Raw genomic sequence first — 19,984 nt, 5'->3', positions numbered from 1 at the left:
TAGACTGGAGGCAGCACATAGGGCTGGAGTGTGGCTGGTATAAGGACTCCCTCAGTCTGTATGGGAGTCTAGTGACTTTGGTACTTGGACTAGCAACCTAGAGGTCATGGGTCGCCAGACTCTTTGGGCGAAAATCAAAAAAGGCTTGCATTTCTATAGCGCCTTTCACGACTACAGGTCATCCCAAAGCGCTTTGCAGCCAATGAAGTACTTAACACGTAGTCACTGTTGTAATGTAGGAAACGCAGCCGCCAATTTGCGCACAGCAAGATCCCACAAACAGCAATGCGATAATGACCAGATAATCTGTTTTTTTTTTGTGATGTTGGTTGAGCGATAAATATTGGTCAGAACACCAGGCTAACATCCCCGCTTTTCTTCAAAATAGTGCCATGGGCAGACAGGACCCTCTGTTTAATGCCTCGTCTGAAAGGCAGTGCCTCTGACAATGCAGCACGCCTTCAATATCTGCACTGGAGTATCAGCCCTGAGCTTTGTGCTCAAGTCCTGGAGTGGGACTTGAACACAGAAACTACTAACAGGTGAGAATGACACCCACAGAGACATCAATAAAGCGAGGAGTTATAGGTTTAGACATTGCCACAGAACTTTGTATCGCACAGTGCAGCAGTCTCCACCCACAGAGGGAGGGGATGGAGCTCCATTCATATAAAGCTGCACAATACAGTGCACGGCAGTCACAGCTTTCTTCAAGCTTGATAATACACAGGCTTGTCCTTTAATATACCAAACCTTTTCCCCGTGTCAGCCTGAGGTGTGAAGCTTTGAAAGGTGTAGCAGGGCCCACTGTGAACTAAACCTGGACTGCAATGTACTTCGATGCAGTTGGAGTGACTTTCGCAGCCCTTGTGCTGACTGTGGTGCTGCTTGTGTGCTCTTGGAAGAGTAAGGTGAGGCACAGCCGGCTCCCCCCAGGCCCTCCTGCCCTCCCATTCCTAGGGAACAGCCTGCAGATAGACAAAAGAGCACCTGACCAATCCCTCATGAAGGTAAGCAGGTTCTCTGCCATCTTGTGTAACTTGCTCTGCGCTGTGTATCTCTCGGGACCTGTCTGGTGGTTTTGTTTGCATGTCAGCACTCTGTGCGAGGAGGTGTTGAGAGCCTGTCATACTAGCATGAACTGCACCTGTCAGCGGAGGCACAGGATAAAATGTCTTGCAGCCCCTTTAATAAGAAGACTGAGGTCTTGTAACATCTCTTAATGCCGCTGCATTAGTGTTGTCCAATACATAATTCACAAGCCACATGTGGCTCAGTGGGAATCCTGATGTGGCCAATTGTATTTCATTGCAACATGACTAATAGACACCATTGTTGTGTCCATATTCTCAATATTCATAATTGCACAGTGCATGCTTTCGCACACTTTGCGTGACAGTTGGTAAAATAGTGAGATGTAAAACAGAGTGTTCATTGATCATTGTGAGTGCTTTAGTTCTATAGAGACTGGGTGAAACATGTTTGTTAAGTAAATACGCCATATTTAAATAGTGTGTAAGGTATTTGAATTCTAATGCCTGGAGCTAAAATAGTGTCGCCATAGCTACATCTAGGGCCTATCACCTGGAACTGATCCCTTTGACCAAGCTTGCCTAATATCTCCTTGTGTGGCTCGGTGTCAGATTTTGTTTGATAATCACTCCTGTGAAAGACGCTATATAAATGCAAATAGTTGATGCCGTCAGTGATTTCTACAGGACAAACATGGTGCTGGGGAAATGCACCTCGTATTCCCAGTGTCATCAACTAATAAAAGGAAAAAGAAACCTGATTTGTGGAGAAGAAGTAAGGACACGAGGAGGTAGATCTTGATGAGTGTAAAGCAGGTGTTAGGGAGTCAGCTGGTTTGCATCTCCAGTTTTCACTACCACTGGCTTTTCTTTCATGGGATGCGGGCATCACTGGCAATGCCAGCATTTGTTGCCCTTCCCTAACTGCCCTTGAACTGTGTGGCTTGCGAGGCCATTTCAGAGTCAACCACATTGCTGTGAACCTAATGTCACATGTAGGCCAGACCAGGTAAGGACTGCAGATTGCCTTCCCCAAATGACATTAGTGAACCACACGGGTTTTTACAAATAATAGTTTCATGGCACCATTATTGAGAGTAGCTTTCAGTTTCATATTAATAAATTGAATTTATTAATTAAACTGAAATTCCACCAATTGCCACAGTGGGATTTGAACCCATGTCTCCAGGGCATTAGCCTGGGCCAGTGAATTACTAACACAGGGACAGTACCACTACGCCACCACCTCCCCCTTCAGCTGGGGCCATTGTAAGACAGGCCTGTCAATTTGTTCTTGCTCATTTTATGCTATCGCAACCCTCCATCCACCCAACAGGCCCTCCATGCCTCCACTGTTCAACTTGACATGAAAGCACACGACCAGCAAATACAGCAGGAGAGAGATATTTATAAAGAGTTGTCAGAAATATTTGGAATTTACTGCGTTTCTGTGAGGTGCAGATGCCTGCTTGTGACAAACCCACCCCATCCCAGCCCCCTGCCCTTATTAAAGAGTGCTAGCAAAACAGCAAAGCTGGCTAAGCTTCTAATCAACTTCATGGAAGTTTCCTGTCTTGGGCTAACAGGAAATGCTTGATGAACACACATATCATCAAAGTCAGTGTTTACAAGGGACAGGAAATTCCACCGCCAGCTCGCAAATAAATATATCATTGAACTTCTTCCAGGAGAATTGTCACCCATCAGACATATGTCTTCTATTTATATTGAGCAACCTTGGGCAATGTAAGTGTAATCAGCCTCACAGTGACACGGGCCCCAACCAACTGATCATCTCCCCAGCTTTAAACTAGAATAAAAACAGGTCGCTCGCTTTTACTCATTCCCTCACACCTCCTCCTGCCTCAGGGCTACTGCTCCCCACTTTCCTCTCCTACATCGCTACTGTCTGTCCTCGCTACTCAATTCCAACTGGGTGGATGGAAACTACCCTCAGGACTGACATGACGTAGAAGCTGATTTTCCACCGGGAATTAAAAATTAATTGATGATTCTCCCATAGGCAGGTGATAACCTTACCCAAGTGGTCCATCTTTGCACCTGAGCTGGAACGGTGAATGCTTGTGGGCTATTTGACTAAGAAAGCCATCACAAGAATCTCAATTTCATCAACCCTTATTATCCACAAGTGTGCATGTTCCAGAATCTTTGGATACTGTTTGTGAGAGGGAATTTTGACAAATGTTAGTCCTCCTTAGCCCAGGGACACTTATGCCAGTTGTTAGTCTCCATCTGCCCCATGTATTACCCCAGTTGAGATCAAATAAGTTAGCAGAAGATCAAACCTGGAGCCTCCCTGATTAATGTAGCTCAGTAACCTGGTGATGCATTGACCCACATAAATCAATGCAGGTTCAATATTTGCAAAACAAATGCATGCTGTTATACTGAGGACACGATTGGATGGCAAAAGCACCAAAGGTAACATGAGGAGAAGTTTATTTTTCACACAGCGAGTGATTAGGATCTGGAATGCACTGCCTGAGAGTGTGGTGGAGGCTGGGTCCATCATGGCTTTGAAGGATAATTATCTGAAGAGAAAAAAATTCGCAGGGTTACAGGGAAAAGGTCGGGGACCGAAACTAGCTGAGTTGCTCTTGCAGAGAACCTGCACAGACTTGGTGGACCAAACGGCCTCTTTCTGTGCCGTAGCCATTCTATGATGTTATAATTCTAGAATGATACAGAAGAGAGGGGCAGAGAGAAACAGAGTGAGAGGGAGATTACAGCAGTAGAGTAAACCAACAGCCAACTCTTTAAAGGATATTATTGGCCTCCGATGTGCACCTCAACACCATGTGTGGATAAGGTAAAACAGTATCCTTCAAAAGGGTAAATACCCGAAGGAGAAAAAAATTGCAGGGATGAGGAAAGAGCTGGGAAATGGGACTAACTGGATCGCTCTTTGAAAGAGCCAGTGCGGACTCAAAGGGCTGAATGGCCTCCCTTTGCACTTCAGAGGGAAATGGTGGTGCAGTGGTAGTATACCACTAGCTAGTAATCCGGCCTAATGTCCTGAGGACAGGGGTTCAAATCCCACCATGGCAGCTGGTGGAATTTAAATTCAAGTCATTAATTTTAAAAAACTGGAATTAAAACCTTGTCTCAGTAATGGTGCCATGAAACTACCATTGATTGTTATAAAAACCCATCTGGTTTACTCGTGTCCGTTAGGCAAGGAAATCTGCTGTCTTTACCTGGTCTGGCCTACATATTATGATGAAGACAGGTTGGGTCTGTATTCATTTGAGTTTAGAAAATCAAGAGGTGATCTTATTGAAACATATAAGGTCCTGAGGGGACTTGACAGGGTGGATGCTGAGAAGATGTTTCCCCTTGTGGGAGAGACTAGAACTAGGGCACACAGTTTAAAAATAAGGGGTCTCCCATTTAAGATGGAGATGAGGAGATTATTTTTTCTTTCAGAGGTTTATGAGTCTGCGGAACTCTCTTCCCCAGAGAGTGGTGGAAGCTGGGTCATTGATTATTTTTAAGGCAGATGTAGATAAATTCTTAACTAACAAGGGAGGCAAAGGATAGCAGGGTGGGTGGGAAAGTAGAGTTGAGGCCACAATCAGATCAGATATGATCTTATTAAATGGCGGGGTAGGCTTGAAGGGGCCGAATGGCCGACTCCTGCTCCTAATTCCTATGTTCGTATATGACTCCAGACCCACAGCAATGTGGTTGACTCTTAAATGCCCTCTGAAATGGCCTAGCAAGCCACTCAGTTGTCAAGGGCAATTAGGGATGGGCAATAAATGCTGGCCTCGCCAGCAATGCCCACGTCCCATGAAAGAATAAACAAAAAAGAACTATTGTGTGATTTTATGCCAGTTTAGACAAGTGTCAAACTTTTCAGAAAGCGTGGTGGAGGCAGATTCATTAATAACTTTCAAAACCATATTGGATAAATACTTGAAGGGGGATTATTTGCAGAGCCATGGGGAAAGAGTGGTGGGGGGGTTGTTGGGGTTAATCGGTAGCTCTTTCAAAGAGCTGGCACGGCACGATGGGCTGAATGGCCTTCTTCTGTGCCGCATCATTCTCTGATTTTCTGGTTTCAAAACTCATGAGAAGGACTCAGGAAGCTTCAAAACTCCAAAATGCCTCAGCGACTCCCTCATGACATTGCGACATCTGGACATTTTGGGACTCGTGCAATTCCTGCTCCTGCTTTAAATGATTATTTGTTTTCCTGGGCAAGTATTGTTTATCTTGAATGTCCTGTGGAATTGTCTCCTCCCTCCTTGTATAAACTGTAAACTCGCTGGTGGTTTCCAGATGGACCACAGCTGTCTACTCAGCAATTAGTTTCTTTTTTTATTATTATATCTATTTTTCATTTCAAAGTTTTCAGACAGCAGCAAGTAATCAAAGTGCAATCAAGAGTTTTAGACAAGAGGAGTTCTGTAGAAGCAAAATTCACATGTGGGTGATGGCAAATGAGCTTATATACATGAAACCCCAGGAGCAGCAGAATGTTTTTACACACACGGTGATTTAAGATACTAGAAGTGGAGGGAGGAATGATGTCAGCATCTGACAAACAAAGCTACAGCTGGTTCTGTTGGGATGTTGTTACAGGAACACATTTTGTGACTTCTTGTAGACTGACAGGTCAGTTTCCTCCAACCCTACAAAAGAAAAGCCAAGATGCCTGCTGGGACAGCCAAGGAATGGTCGGAAAATTGACCAATTTTAATATTTAAGGACAGGTCATACAACCTCATGATCTCTGGACCACCCGACTGCCTAACCTCCCGATCTCCCTATCTCCAGACCTTCTGACCGAGAACTCCCCCCCCCCCGCCCGACCTCCAGACCCCCCCAAACTCCAGACCCTCCCCAACCTCCAGACCCTCCCTGTCCTCCAGGTCCCCCCAGACCTCCAGAACCCCAACCTCCTGAACCCTGACCTCCAAACACCCTCTGACCTCCAGACCCCCCCAACCTCCAGATAACCCCCCGACCTCCCAGATCCCACCGACCTCCTGAACCCTGACCTCCAGATCCCCCCAACCTCCAGAACCCCCCCCCCCCCCGCCCTCCTGAACCACGACCAGATTCCCCCTGACCTCCAGATTCCCCCCCCCACCGACTTCCAGACCCCCCAACCTCCAGGCCACCCGACTTCCAGACCACGTGACCTTCAGACAATTTGACCTCCAAACCAACTGACCACCCAACCTCCCATCCCTAAGATGGCAGCAAACTGATCCCACACTCAGATGACCATTTTGAAAAGAATTGTTCTGTGTTCCCAACATACTGAGGGTGGAGGACAGGGTGGATGAGGACTGAGTGACTGGGGATGCAGGGTGTAGGGGTACTGGATGGGGGGGGATGAGGGATTTGTGGAGATGTGCATTCGACCCTTTGTTGCCATGTACTAAATCACAGGACCACCACCCAGAGTAGCGCCAATCAGGAGAGAGACAGAATGTGAGCACGAGCTTCCAACAATGACACACATCTTATGACCTGACACAGTGTTCAACCCCACCGGAATTCCCCTTTCTCATCCTGAATCATTAATCCCTGCTGGGGCAGAATACTATTAGAGCCAGTCATCATCAGGTACCCCTCCCCCCAACACCATGCAGATAACATTATCACATTAGCCCAAACAGTGACTTTTGTTAATTCGTTCTCTAGAGGTGAGCAAGACCAAGTATCAATTGCCCATCCCTAATTGCTCTTGAGGAGGTGGTGGTGAGTCACCTTCTTGAACACTGCAGCCCAATTGTTGAAGGATCTGCCAGAGAGCTGTTAAGTAGGGACTTCCAAGATTTTGACCCAGCAACGATGAAGAAGTGGCCAATATATGTCCAAGTCTGGATGGCGTGTGCCTTGGAGGGGAACCTAGGCAGTAGAGGTTGCAGGTTTGAATTAGAATTAGAATTAGAACATTACAGCGCAGTACAGGCCCTTCGGCCCTTGATGTTGCGCCGACTTGTGAAACCATCTGACCTACACTATTCCATTTTCATCCATATGACTATCCAATGACCACTTAAATGCCCTTAAAGTTGGCGAGTCTACTACTGTTGCAGGCAGGGCGTTCCACACCCCTACTACTCTCTGAGTAAAGAAACTACCTCTGACATCTGTCCTATATCTATCACCCCTCAACTTGAAGCTATGTCCCCTCGTGTTTGCCATCACCATCCGAGGAAAAAGACTCTCACTATCCACCCTATCTAACCCTCTGATTATCTTATATGTCTCTATTAAGTCACCTCTCCTCCTCCTTCTCTCCAACGAAAACAACCTCAAGTCCCTCAGCCTTTCCTCGTAAGACCTTCCCTCCATACCAGGCAACATCCTAGTAAATCTCCTCTGCACCCTTTCCATAGCTTCCACATCCTTCCTATAATGCGGTGACCAGAACTGCACGCAATACTCCAGGTGCGGTCTCACCAGAGTTTTGTACAGCTGCAGCATGACCTCGTGGCTCCGAAACCCGATCCCCCTACTAATAAAAGCTAACACACCATATGCCTTCTTAACAGCCCTATTAACCTGGGTAGCAACCTTCAGGGATTTATGCACCTGGACACCAAGATCTCTCTGTTCATCTACACTACCAAGAATCTTCCCATTAGCCCAGTACTCTGCATTCCTGTTACTCCTTCCAAAGTGAATCACCTCGCACTTTTCTGCATTAAACTCCATTTGCCATCTCTCAGCCCAGCTCTGCAGCCTATCTATGTCCCTCTGTACCCTACAACATCCTTCGGCACTATCCACAACTCCACCGACCTTCGTGTCATCCGCAAATTTACTAACCCACCCTTCTACACCCTCTTCCAGGTCATTTATAAAAATGACAAACAGCAGTGGCCCCAAAACAGATCCTTGCGGTACACCACTAGTAACTAAACTCCAGGATGAACATTTGCCATCAACCACCACCCTCTGTCTTCTTTCAGTGAGCCAATTTCTGATCCAAAGCTCTAAACCACCTTCAACCCCATACTTCCGTATTTTCTGCAATAGCCTACCGTGGGGAACCTTATCAAACGCCTTACTGAAATCCATATACACCACATCCACTGCTTTACCCTCATCCACCTGTTTGGTCACCTTCTCGAAAAACTCAATAAGGTTTGTGGGAGCTGCAGAAGAAACCTTGGCACAATGCAATGTAGATAGTACACATGGTGGGAGTGGACTGGCAGTATGCTCTTGAATTGTGGGGGTAATTCCCTGCTCAACTAATGCACATGCACAAAAACCTCCAGACATCAGACCATCTCTATAATAGGCACCATGCTTGCTCCCAGGTGTCCAGTTGAAGTCTACCACACGGTATTATTCTGCTGCTAACATGGAGCTGTGTTTAAGTGGCCTAACCCTTTAAGACCACAAAGTCTATTTACTATAAGTAAGCCCAGCCTTTCCCATGCTTCCGTACCAACTTAAAACCTGTTACAGCTGTAATATTTTCCGGTTCTGATGAAAGGTCACTAACCTGAAACGTTAACTCTGCTTCTCTCTCCACAGATGCTGCCAGACCTGCTGAGTATGTCCAGCATTTTCTCTTTATAATACAGCTGAATTGCTATTTAATTGATGAGGGAAGTTTGCAGAGTGGAATGTGCTTGTCAACTTTTGGCTATGCATCAGTTAAAAACAGCGTTTGATATGTTGAAGTCCAGCATCTCAAGTGCAGTGGATATAAATAGGGAAATAGAAGATAGACTAATTAATTGATAGATTCAGAAGGGAAGATTCAACTTGAGAATGTTTCAACTTCGTTATGATGTATACTTTGAGCTTCATTCTGTTAAACATTTTAATACAAGTGGAGTCCATTACACTGAAGCAAAGCACAGTGAGGGCGTTTGGACATTTCACAGACTTTACAGGACAATCAACAAGTTTACAGCACATCAGGGAATATTAGGAGTGAGTCGGAGGATAAACACACACATATGCAGCTGCGTTAAATGTTGAGTGCGAATGTGAGGGACATTAATGCTTAACACAAGAGGAGATAGAGAGAGCAAGGTCAGAGGTTACATTAGACATGCATTTATATAGCATATTTTATGACCTCAAGACATCCCAACGCACTTTACAGTCAATGAAGTACTTTTGAGGTGTAGCTGCTGTTGTAGTATAGCAAACACGGCAGCCAATTTGTGCACAGCAAGCTCCCACAAATAGCAATGCAATAATCTGCTTTTGTGATGTTGGTTAAGGGATGAATATTGGCCAGGACACTGGGGCAAACTCCCCAGCTCCTCTTCCAAATAGTGCAATCGGATCTTTTACATCCAGCTGAGAGGGCAGACGGGGCCTCGGTTTAATGTTTCATCTGAAAGACAGCACTTCCGCCTGTGCAGCGTTCCCTCAGTACTGCAGTGGGAATGCCGCGGTGATTTTTGTGCTCAAATCCAGGAGTGACACTTGAACCCGTGACCTTCTGACTCAGAGGCGACAGAGCTACCACTAAAGTACCATGTCACCATTGGCACTAAACTTTCAAATCCCCTCAATCAGGACCCAATGTGTGATCAACTCAGATACACCTGGTCTGATCAGGCGCACCTGCCTGTTCCTGATGGAAGTGAGGCTGACCTGGGGCGTTCGGGCTGAGGTCAAAGGTTCAGGTTCACTGGGGCACCTGGAATATTCTTCAGGTCGGTGCCCACATCCTCGCTCCTGGGGGGAGGGGATGGGTTAAGACGCAGATGTTCCTATTCACCGCCAAAAGCCATGCTCCCTGACATTGCAACCTTCAGATCCCGGAGAGAACAGGATTGGGTTTGTAACTGGACAATTCGAAACCCGTCCAAATTTCATCCAGCAGAATCAGCTGTGAGGAGCTCATTCTGTGTATCCAGATCCACGAGTCAACTGACATCTCCTCTCTCTACTGGGACCACCCAAGAAGACTGGCTGGGCAAAAAGGTGCAGAATGGGACTTGGAGAACTCGCGCCCAATAATGTGGGACAAAGCCTGTGGGCTGTGCGACCCAGGTGAAGAGCGCTCCCTCTTTACAGTTCCTGCTAACTTAAAAAAGTAGGATCTCGCACCAAGAGCCTGTCGGAAAGAAACTAATGATTCATCTGTGGTTGAATAGGTAATTTCGCCATGCTGAGCGGCACTGGACCCTGCACCACAGGAATATCCCGGCTCCAAGCAAACTGGTCTATGTTACATTCTCTGATCACAGCTGAGGCAGTACTGAGGGGCAACAACTGCCCTCTTTGAGAGGGTCTTAAAAGAAGGGCAACAGACAGAGAGAGAGGGAGGCTTAGAGAGGCATATCCATACAGTAGGAGTGTGTAAACCATTTTTGGTTGTGTCTGCTGACAACAAAACTGCAGGGAGGGCGAACATTTTGTCCGTGCAGAGCGGTTACGTTATTGGACCAGTAATCCAGAGGCCTGGACTATTGATCTGGAGTCACCAGGCGGTATCTTCTGGACTTCATCCCCTGCTGGAACGGCTGGACCATTTTCAGGTCAGGAAGACGATTTTCTAATGGGCCGGCTTAGCCGAGGCTCTTACCCAAGAGCCTCCAGGTTCCCCGGCCAATCAGGGAGGGTGGACCGAGATGACATGTCCATTTTGTCAAAGGAAGGATTTCTAATTAAAGGGACCACGACATGGGTTACAATACCTCCCCAACACTTGGATTTTTGAGGCTGCAGCAACCACAGGATTGGAGAGGGGACCTGAGAGGGGGACCTGGGAAGGGAACCCCCCCCCCTCCCCCTCCTCCCCCCAACCCCCATGCACCCCCTCCCCCCACTCCCCTGGGTCTCTCAGGAGGTCCTGCTGTGGGATTTGAGGAGCTGCAGTGAGGTGAGCTCTCCCAAGGACTGGAGGAAAAGGACAATCTCTCCAATCAAGCAGGCACGGATGGAAGTGCCCGATGAAGTGAGCAGAAGTGTGGTCCCTCCAACCTGGAGACAGTGCACCAAGAGGATCCAGGAACTCAGGAGGGGAGGACAGGTGAGTGGCATAACCCTTTCAGATGCCAAGCCACACACTCTGACTTGCCCAACGTTCTCCTGCACAGCACTCCTCAGAAAAACACACCTTGTTGCTCCACTCATTCCTCTCTCTGCAGGCGCCTCACATCCCCATCTGAATACCCAACAACCACACTCACCCTCACCCTAGTGCCCTCTCGCTCCCATGTCTCACGGTCACCCGCCACAAATTCTGTCCTTCCCTCCTCTCCACATGAGCCATTATGAAAACTCACACCTCTCTGCTTTCTCTCCTTGCAGGAGAAGATAGCACACAACGTGGTGAGAGGCAGAGACCAGGTGGGGGAGGGGGAGCGGGCTGGCCCTTGAGTGACAGGCACCTTGACGGCCACTGCCAATGTGTGCCCACCTGCTCCACTGGGAAGGAGGTCTTATACCAGGAGGCTGCAAATGTCAGCAGTGACCAGCCTCGAGAGCCTGAGCCTCCAGGGTCACTGGTGTCAGACGTGTCAAGAGAGCTGATCCTCTACCTGTAAACTCTGCAACGGGGGTCTCACTTCCTTCGAGCTGAATTTTGGTGTTCAGCCCCTCTGCCCTGTGGAGAGGCATGGGGCTGAGGAGAAGGCAGCTTTTGCTGTTGGTGGTGGCATTGCCTCTGCTCTTGCCCCTCATAAAAGCTGCAAGCTGGAGCTGCATAAGCTGCTCCCATGCCAGGGAGAAAATAGCAGCAGAGAAGTGCAGCTGAAGGTGAGGGAAGTGCTGGACAGGTGAAGTGCCTTCCGAGAAGTTGGCAATCACCTGTCAAGCATTGAGTGAAGAAGCGTTTTGAACAGCTACCTTTCACCTGGTCATGGCTGGAGCTCTTCACTTTCAGCTTGTCAGTTTCACTGAAGATGACCTTCCTGCTGTGCACTCACCTCAGTGACCTTGGGGAGTTGCTGGCAGGTCGGGAAACAGGGCCCCTGGCTGGGAAATCCTGAATTGGGGGTTTAAAGAGGTTTTAATTGACTTTTTAGGTACCTTAATTGCTTACCTGATAGATCCAAAGGAATCATCTCCAATCCTGCCCAGAAGAGGGTAGCACAATGTCAGGATCCCAACCCGGCATCAATCTCCTCCCCCCCCACCAACTCTGTTTCTCTCTCCTCAGATGCTGCCTGACCTGTGGAGTATTTCTAGCATTGTCTGCTTTAATTTCAGGTTTCCAGGATCTGCAGTATTTTGGTTTTTAATAAAGGTTTAAGCACAGTCGAGGGAAGGTTTGCGTAACATTAAACTTGAACTTGTAGTTAGGCTGGGGGAGAAAGAGGAAGAATGGCCAAGAATTCATATTCATTACTAAGGAGCAGACCAGTCCCAAAACCATGTAACCTCTCACTGATCGCATTAAAAGTTCTTATTGATAAATAAGCACAGAAAATAGTCAATAAGTCCTCACACCTACAAATGCTTTCTCTTTTCTGGACTTTCTTGATGGAGCCTGTAACATGAAAAGTTTAAAGGTCGCACCGAATGAAGGTACGTATGCACGTCCAATGACATTGCCAATTAAACACAGTGGGCCGAAGGGCCTGTTTCTGTGCTGTATAACTCTATGACTCTAAACATGTATGCATGATGATGCACGTATGTGTGTGTGTGGGTGACGATACCACCACGCACAATTGGAACTGGGCACGTGGCAAACTCAGCCTGCCAACAGAGGGCGCTTTATGATGATGTCACCGATGTGAACGGGACTGCGCAAACTAGCAAGATTCACGGTTGGCAGGAGTCACTCCGAGCTTTTTTCACTCAGCGAGTGGTTAAGATTTGGAATGCTCTGCCTGATGCGGTGGTGGAGACAGATTCAATAGTAGCCTTCAAAAGGGAATTGGATAAATACTTGAAGGAGGAAAAGGAATATGGAGAAAGAAAGGGGGAGCAGGAGTAACCAGATTGCGGTTCCAAAGAGCTGGCCCAGACTTGATGGGCTGAATGGCCTCCTTCTGCGCTGTGCTATTCTATGATTCTATGAGTGAGGCCAAAAGGTGGCCAGGGAAGAGGTAGGGATTCAGAGGAGGTGAAGAGAGTCGGAAAGTCCCCACCATGCTGGAGTTGCTTTTTGGTCAATTTTCAGCAGATGCGAAGAGAAATCTCATCTAATCACCCTCCACCCTGTACAACTGTTTCACCTTCAGAATTCTTGTGAAGCCACAAAGCACACGACGATGATTTTTCGGGGTCTTGGTCTGTGGAGGCTGGTGATTGGCCATTAACATTGCAACATATACATTGCCAATCCCTCGGCTTCACAGGTGGTCACTGACACCAGCACCGAGTGATAAGATTAGCAAAGCTTTGTGAACTACACGGTAAACTACTGAGAAGTATTTTTATCTATGCAAATCCACACGCAGCCATGCCCAATGTTGTTTAAACACTACTAACGTTAACCACAGTTTATTCACCTTTTTACAGACTCCATGGCTGTGGTATATGGCAGTCATGTTACTGGGCTAGTGATCCAGAGTAGACTAATAATTCAGGGACCATGGGTTGAAATCCTATCCCATGGCAGTTCTAGAATTTGAATTCAGTGAGAGAAGAATATGGAAATAAAAAGCTGGTGTCAGTAAAAGTGACCATGAAGGGGTCAGATTATTGGAAAAACCCACCTGGTTCACTTACGCCTTTAGGGAAGGAAGCTGTCATCCTTAGTCAGTCCCATGGTGAGGGCGTCGACTCTTAACTCCTCTCCTCAGTGGCCTAGCAAGCCATTCAGTTGTATCAAGGCCTCCACCACCTTCTCAGGCAACTAGGGATGGGCAATAAATGCCAGCCTTGCCTGCAACCCAAGAAGGAATAAATAAAACTCTTCAGCTATCATGTGTTGGAGCTGTTTTCTTTCAGAAGCTGGGCTTTGTTTCTTCATGATTTAGCAACACAGCCCTGGAATTCAACCTTTCTTTCCTGGGACTATTTTCTCTCCTCCTTTCCCAAAACCCTTGAGTTCTCACCAGAGGAACCCTGGAACAAGGGAGGGCCATTCAGCCCCTCAATCTGTTCCACCATTCAGTTAGATCATGGCTCTTTCGAAACGTACCCACCTTGGGTCCATATCCCTTAATGGCCTTGCCTAACAGAAATCGATCATTCACAGTTTTGAAATTTTCAACTGGACCCCCAGCCTCAACAGCTTTTTTTTGGGGGGGGGAGAAAGTTTCAGATTACCACTAGCCCTTGTGTGAAGAAGTGCTTCCTGACATCAGCTCCTGCACATCCTCGTTCTAATTTTAAGGTTATGCCCCTTGTTTTGCACTACTTCCACCAGAAAAAATTGTTTCTCTCTATTCTTTAAGCTTTTATCCTTAATCATTTCAAACGCCTCCATTATATTAAAAGGAATACAAGTCGACAGAGAATGGGCTCCACATGCTGGGGCCATCTGCTGCTCCCTGTAGCTGGCCGTCCTTTTGATGTGAGTGCTGACAGTGCATGTCCGCAGGCTAGTCGACTGCTGGAGGCGCCTAAACCCACTTGACATCCAAACACTCCTGGAAGGAACCATTGGATACCCGCAGAGTGTTGGGGCCCAGTTGTAGCAACTCTTCCTCGCTGTTGGCTGAGATTAACAAGGTCAGAAGAACAGAAGAAATGGGAGTAGGAGTAGGCCATTCAGCCCCTTGAGCCTGTTCTGCCGTTCAATAAAATCATGGGTGGTCTTCGACCTCATCTCTACTTTCTCGCCCAATCCCCTTAACCCTTGATTCCTTTCGTACCCAAAACTCTAATGATTTCAGTCTTGAATATACTTATCCACAACCCTCTAGGGTAGAGAATTTGAAAGGTCTCCACAGAGCTGGGAGCAAGCCTGGGGCCTCCCTAGACAGTCAGACGAACCCAGTGAAGTATCGGAGGCCAGGTGAGGATGGTAACCTCAAGCCCTTTCACATCCGCAGGGTCAGGGGCGGTGGTGGAGTTTGCAACCGGCTCCAGTTAATCGGATTGCACTCTGTCTCGCGGAAACTGATCCCCACTTCTTTGTATTTACAGCTGAGCAAAATGTACGGCCCTGTGTTTACCATCTGGCTTGGTCCACGTCCAGCGGTGGTGCTGTGCGGCTTTGAAACTGTGAATGAAGCACTGGTCAACCAAGCAGATGATTTCGGAGCCAGAGGCACAGTCCCCTCAATCAGGAAGGTCACGAATGGATATGGTAAGGATGGGGCCGAGTCAAGCCCCCTGACCCTTCTCCCCACTCTCCTGTCTGTATTTTGCTCTGGATACAATGTCCTGTTCTGCTGTGTTTCCACAAGGCTGTTTGTTGGTTCTCAGTGCTGGACGCGTCAAATCTCCTGTAGTTCTGTCACATCAACCTTTTCCATCAATATAGACACTTACAACTCCACAAGTGTGCTGTGAGAGTTAAATTGTTCCCTGCCCAAAACCAGTTCAAGGCAAAGTTAAGAAAACGGGAAACTGGGCAAGGTGTAGAACACCCCAATCCCGCATTACGCTGCTGCCGTGGCCCAATTCCCTCTTCACACGCCCAACATCATTACAAAAGCAGACTGATGTTTCTCTCTTCATTTATCATTGCCCTCTGCTCATTTTCCTTTTTCTCTCCCACTCCCCCTCCACTCCATCCCCCTTCCCAAACACCCTCTTCCTCTACACCCTTCCCCATTTACCGCAGCTTCAGGGCTCGGCCTTCCCAGCTCTCCAGTTGCCTTGATGGGTCGTTATGGTAACCCAGAGATGGTCAATGTTGAAGAAAGTGTGGCCGCTAAAGTTGTCCTGCTGTTAAAGTCGCTGAGCTGTGAATGTTGGAATGTACAATCTTTAGCTTAGGGCACATTCTTGCAACATGTCTGTTTCCTGCTAGCATTAATCTCAATCAACATATTGTGCTCCCAGGTGAGGTGTATCCCAACTGAATGCAGAATGCAAGCCTCAGAACTTCATCCACCCACCCACCCAGTGTGGCATTTAAGAGGAAACTGTATAAAGTACATGAGGGAGAAAGGAATAGATGGCTATGTTGGTTGCGTGCGATAGAGTGGGAGGAGACTTGTGTGGAACCTCCATAAAAACTCCAGCACAGATCAGTTGGGCCGAATGGCCTGTTTCTGTGCTGTAAATTCTATGTAATTCTAGGTTTACCACATTTGCAACACCCCCCCCCCCCCGCAAGTGAATTTGCCAAACTGTGCCTTTTGTAGAGCCGATTTTTAACTCAGTTCTCAAAGGTGAAAGATCAGAGGCTGACACAAATCTCCTTGACCTTCAATCTGTCCAAACACCCAGCTCCATTTAGACCCTGATTCAGGTGCAGCTGGAGTTGGAACAAGCTGGTGCAAAGCACGGGCTGGGGGCGGGGGGAGGGATTGGTGCACAGATTCTCCCGCTTGGGCACTGTAAGGCCAACAAAGGGGCCGCAGAACCCCCAGAAAGATCGGCTGATTCCGCTGAAGTGACGGCGGAGGAGTGGGAGAATCCCCTCGGAGATTTGTGGCCTCCTCCCACTTTTTAACAACGCAAAGTGAGGCTCTCTGGATCATACGCCGCTCTCCTTCTCTCTCTCTCTCTGCCCTCTCGTCCCGCAGGAATCGCCAGCAGCAACGGTCACCGCTCACGCCAGCTTCGCCACTTCGCCACCATGACCCTGAGAAACTTCGGGAAGGGGACCAAGACGCTGGAGGATTTCATCCGGCAAGAGGCCGAGTGCCTGGTGGAGGTCTTCAGAAAGACCAAAGGTTAGTGGCTCCTCTAAGATCAGGGCAGAGTGTCACTGAACACCAAATACACTCAACACTCGACCTGCAACCTGTGGCATCAAGGTTGGCAATGGAGCTCAAATAAAGTGGGAGTGTAGAAACCCTGGGACTCACTAAGACTCTGATAGATCAGCCACTTTCCATGTATTTCCACGCCATGTCCGCAAATTTCCTCCCATTCTCTCCTGACTCTGTTTTATGGGGTACAGTTTCCCCCAAAGTGACCAGTCTTCGCGTGTAGACCCACAGAGTGAGTGCACAATGGGGATATTCCACCAGGGAGGGCACTGTCATCAAGGCCTCAGGCTTGGCAGTATATGTCGCTGCACAGCAATGATGGCCAGGAGGAGAATAAGTTCCAGCCCTACCGCCACTTAGACAGATATTGGAAAGAAAGGCAAAACCTGCATTTATATAGTGCCTTTTCCAACCTCGGGACTTCCTAAAGTGTTTTACAGCCAATGGATTTGCTTTTGTAGTGTAGTCACTGTTGTAGTGTAGGAAACAGGGCAGCCAATTTACACACAGCAAGATTCCACAAACATCAAAGGCCAGATCATCTGTGATTAGTAATATTGGTTGAGGGATGACTATTCGCCAGGACACTGGGGAGAACTCAAAATAGCACAGTGGGATCTTTCACACCGATCAAATTGGACATCAGTTTAACATCTCAGCACCTCCAACAGTTCAGTATTCCCGCAGTACAGCACTGGGAGCGTCAGCCTGGATTAAGTGCTCATGGCCGGAACTTTACGGCCCCCAACGAGCAGGCTGGTCGCGGGGGGGCGTGGGTGGGGCTGGTGTAAAATTGAGTGGGAGGTGGGGGGGGGGGGGGGGGCAATTAACTGCCACTTAAGGGCCACCTCCCACCACCGTGGCTGGACAGCAAAGACACCAAGAACCCTGCCTGGTAAAGCCTCGTCAGGGCCCGGCCAATTGTCCCTGGCGAGGCCCTAAATGCTTACCTGAGTTCCAGCCAGGTCTCTGGAGTGGGGCTTGACCCCACAAGCTTCTGAGACTCAGAGGCTCAACTGTGATTTCCCCCCAAATTTGAATAAGCTACTGATAATTGGACAGGTAGTTGAACTCAATGGAAATATCAATGAGGAATGATATTAAATAGGCTGCCCACCTTTTGTTTTGCTCTATCTCCGGACTTACCCCCCATTGTACTTGGGGTGAACTGTGAATGTGATATAAGTAAGGTTTATGTGAAATTCTTTTCCACAAGCCAAGGGTTGCAAAATTTTTTTTAGGTTTTTTTTGGCTAAATTCCCTCATATTGTTGCTGACTGTAATTCAAAGAGCCGAACCTTTGATAAATACACGCCCTTGTTAATCAACAGCAGGCAGTTCTTGACCAAGACCTGTTAAGGAAGGCCAGAATAAACAAGGTGCCAGCTTCTTTCTCATTACAACAGGTTTGCAAAGGGCTGGTCTCAGTTCTAAAAATTGTGAATTACACACTTACAATTACCTCAAAAAGCAGGACAAATCCAACCCGGCCAATTACTGCCTCTTCAGTCTACTCTTGATATCAGCAAAGTGATGGAAGGTGCCATTGACAGTGTTATCAAGCAGCACTTAAACAGCAAAAACCTGCTCACTTAGGGTTCCACCAGGGCCACACGGCTCCTGACCTCACTACAGCCTTGGTCCAAAAGAGCTGAACTCAAGAGGTGAGGTAAGAGTAACTGCCCTTGACATCAATGCAAAATTTCACCAATTGTGGCATCAAGGAGCCCTAGCCAAGTTGAAGGCAAAGGAAATCAGGGGGAAAACTCTCCACTGGTTGGAGTCATACCTAGCACAAAGGAAGATAGTTGTGGTTGTTGAAGGTCAATCATCTTAGTCCCAGGACATTGCAGCAGGAGTTCCTCAGGGTAGTGTCCTTGGCCTCATCAATGACCTTCTCTCCATCAAAGGGTCAGAAATAGGGATGTTCACTGATTATTGCACAATGTTCAGTACCATTCACGACTCCTCAGATACTGAAGCAGCCCATGTCCAGATGCAGCAAGACCTGGACAACAAACAGGCTTGGGCTGATAAGTGGCAAGTAACATTCGAGCCACACAAGTGCCAGGCAATGACCATCTCCTACAAGGTAGAGAATCTAACCATCTCCCCTTGATGTTTAATGGCATTATCATTGCTGAATCCACCTCTATCAACATCATGGGGATTACCATTGACCAGAAACTGAACTGGAACAGCCACATAAATACTGTGGCTACAAGAGTAAGTCACAGGCTGGGAATTCTGCAGTGAGTAACCCACCTCCTGCCTCCCAAAATCCTGTCCACCATCTACAAGGCACAAGTCAGGAGTGTGATGGAATACTCTCCATTTGCTTGGATGAGTGCAGGAAGCTCGACCCCATCCAGGACAAAGCAGCCCACTTGATTATCCCATCCACCACCTTCAACATTCACTCCCCCCACTACCGACGCACAGTGGCAGCAGTGTGTATCATCTACAAGATGAACTGCAGCAACTCACCAAGGCTCCTTCGGCTGCACCTTCCAAACCCGTGATCTCTACCACCTAGAAGGACAAGGGCAGCAGATGCATGGGAACACCACCATAGGCAAGTTCCCGTCCAAACCACACACCATCCTGATTTGGAACTATATCACCGTTCCTTCACTGTCACTGGATCAAAATCCTGGAACTCCCTCTCTAACAGCACTGTGGGTGTGCCTACACCAGCCGCACTGCAGCTCTTCAAGAAGGCAGCTCACCACCACCTTCTCAAGGGCAATTAGGAATGGGCAATAAATGTTGGCCTAGCCAGCGACACCCATATCCCATGAAATGAATTTTAAAAAGGCCTGGGCTTTGACTGTGATGATTGCACTCTATTCTCATTGTTACACACCCTTACACAGAAATGCTTTATCCTGAATCTCAGGAGAACTTTTAGGAGATTACTGCTAAAAGTATTTAAAATTATTATGCTAGAAGCAAACATGACAGAGGTTATTTTAACATTAAATGTAAAGTGAGCGATATCATGGAATCATACATGACAGAAGCAGGCCATTCAGCCTATTGTGCTGATGCCAGCTCTTTGAAAGAGCCGAATGGGAAGGAAATGTGGGCAGGGTTATAATGGATGACTGTCACCTGTTTTATACTGTCAGCCAATCAGATGACACCTGCTTTTACACTGTCGGCCAATCCGATGTGGCCTCTTTTACACGTTTGACCAAT

The 19,984-nt window shown here is 47.6% G+C and overlaps 1 protein-coding gene across 1 annotated transcript in view; it reads left to right on the top strand.

Moving 5' to 3' along the window:
• Positions 1 to 686: 686 nt before the first annotated feature.
• LOC137353111 (cytochrome P450 2F2-like) overlaps positions 687 to 19,984 on the top strand; it is a 41,350-nt gene continuing 22,052 nt past the window's right edge. Inside the window, exons 1-3 of the mRNA XM_068019107.1 lie at positions 687 to 1,010; positions 15,042 to 15,204; positions 16,595 to 16,744. Of these exons, the coding sequence (XP_067875208.1) occupies positions 831 to 1,010; positions 15,042 to 15,204; positions 16,595 to 16,744 (493 nt within the window). The 5' untranslated portion in view covers positions 687 to 830. The remainder of the gene's footprint in view (positions 1,011 to 15,041; positions 15,205 to 16,594; positions 16,745 to 19,984) is intronic.

The sequence above is a fragment of the Heterodontus francisci genome, chromosome 40, assembly GCF_036365525.1.
Source record: "Heterodontus francisci isolate sHetFra1 chromosome 40, sHetFra1.hap1, whole genome shotgun sequence".
NCBI classification, from domain to species: Eukaryota; Metazoa; Chordata; class Chondrichthyes; order Heterodontiformes; family Heterodontidae; genus Heterodontus; species Heterodontus francisci.
The sequence above is the reverse complement of the archived record's forward strand: the minus strand, read 5'-3'. Positions and strand labels throughout refer to the sequence as shown.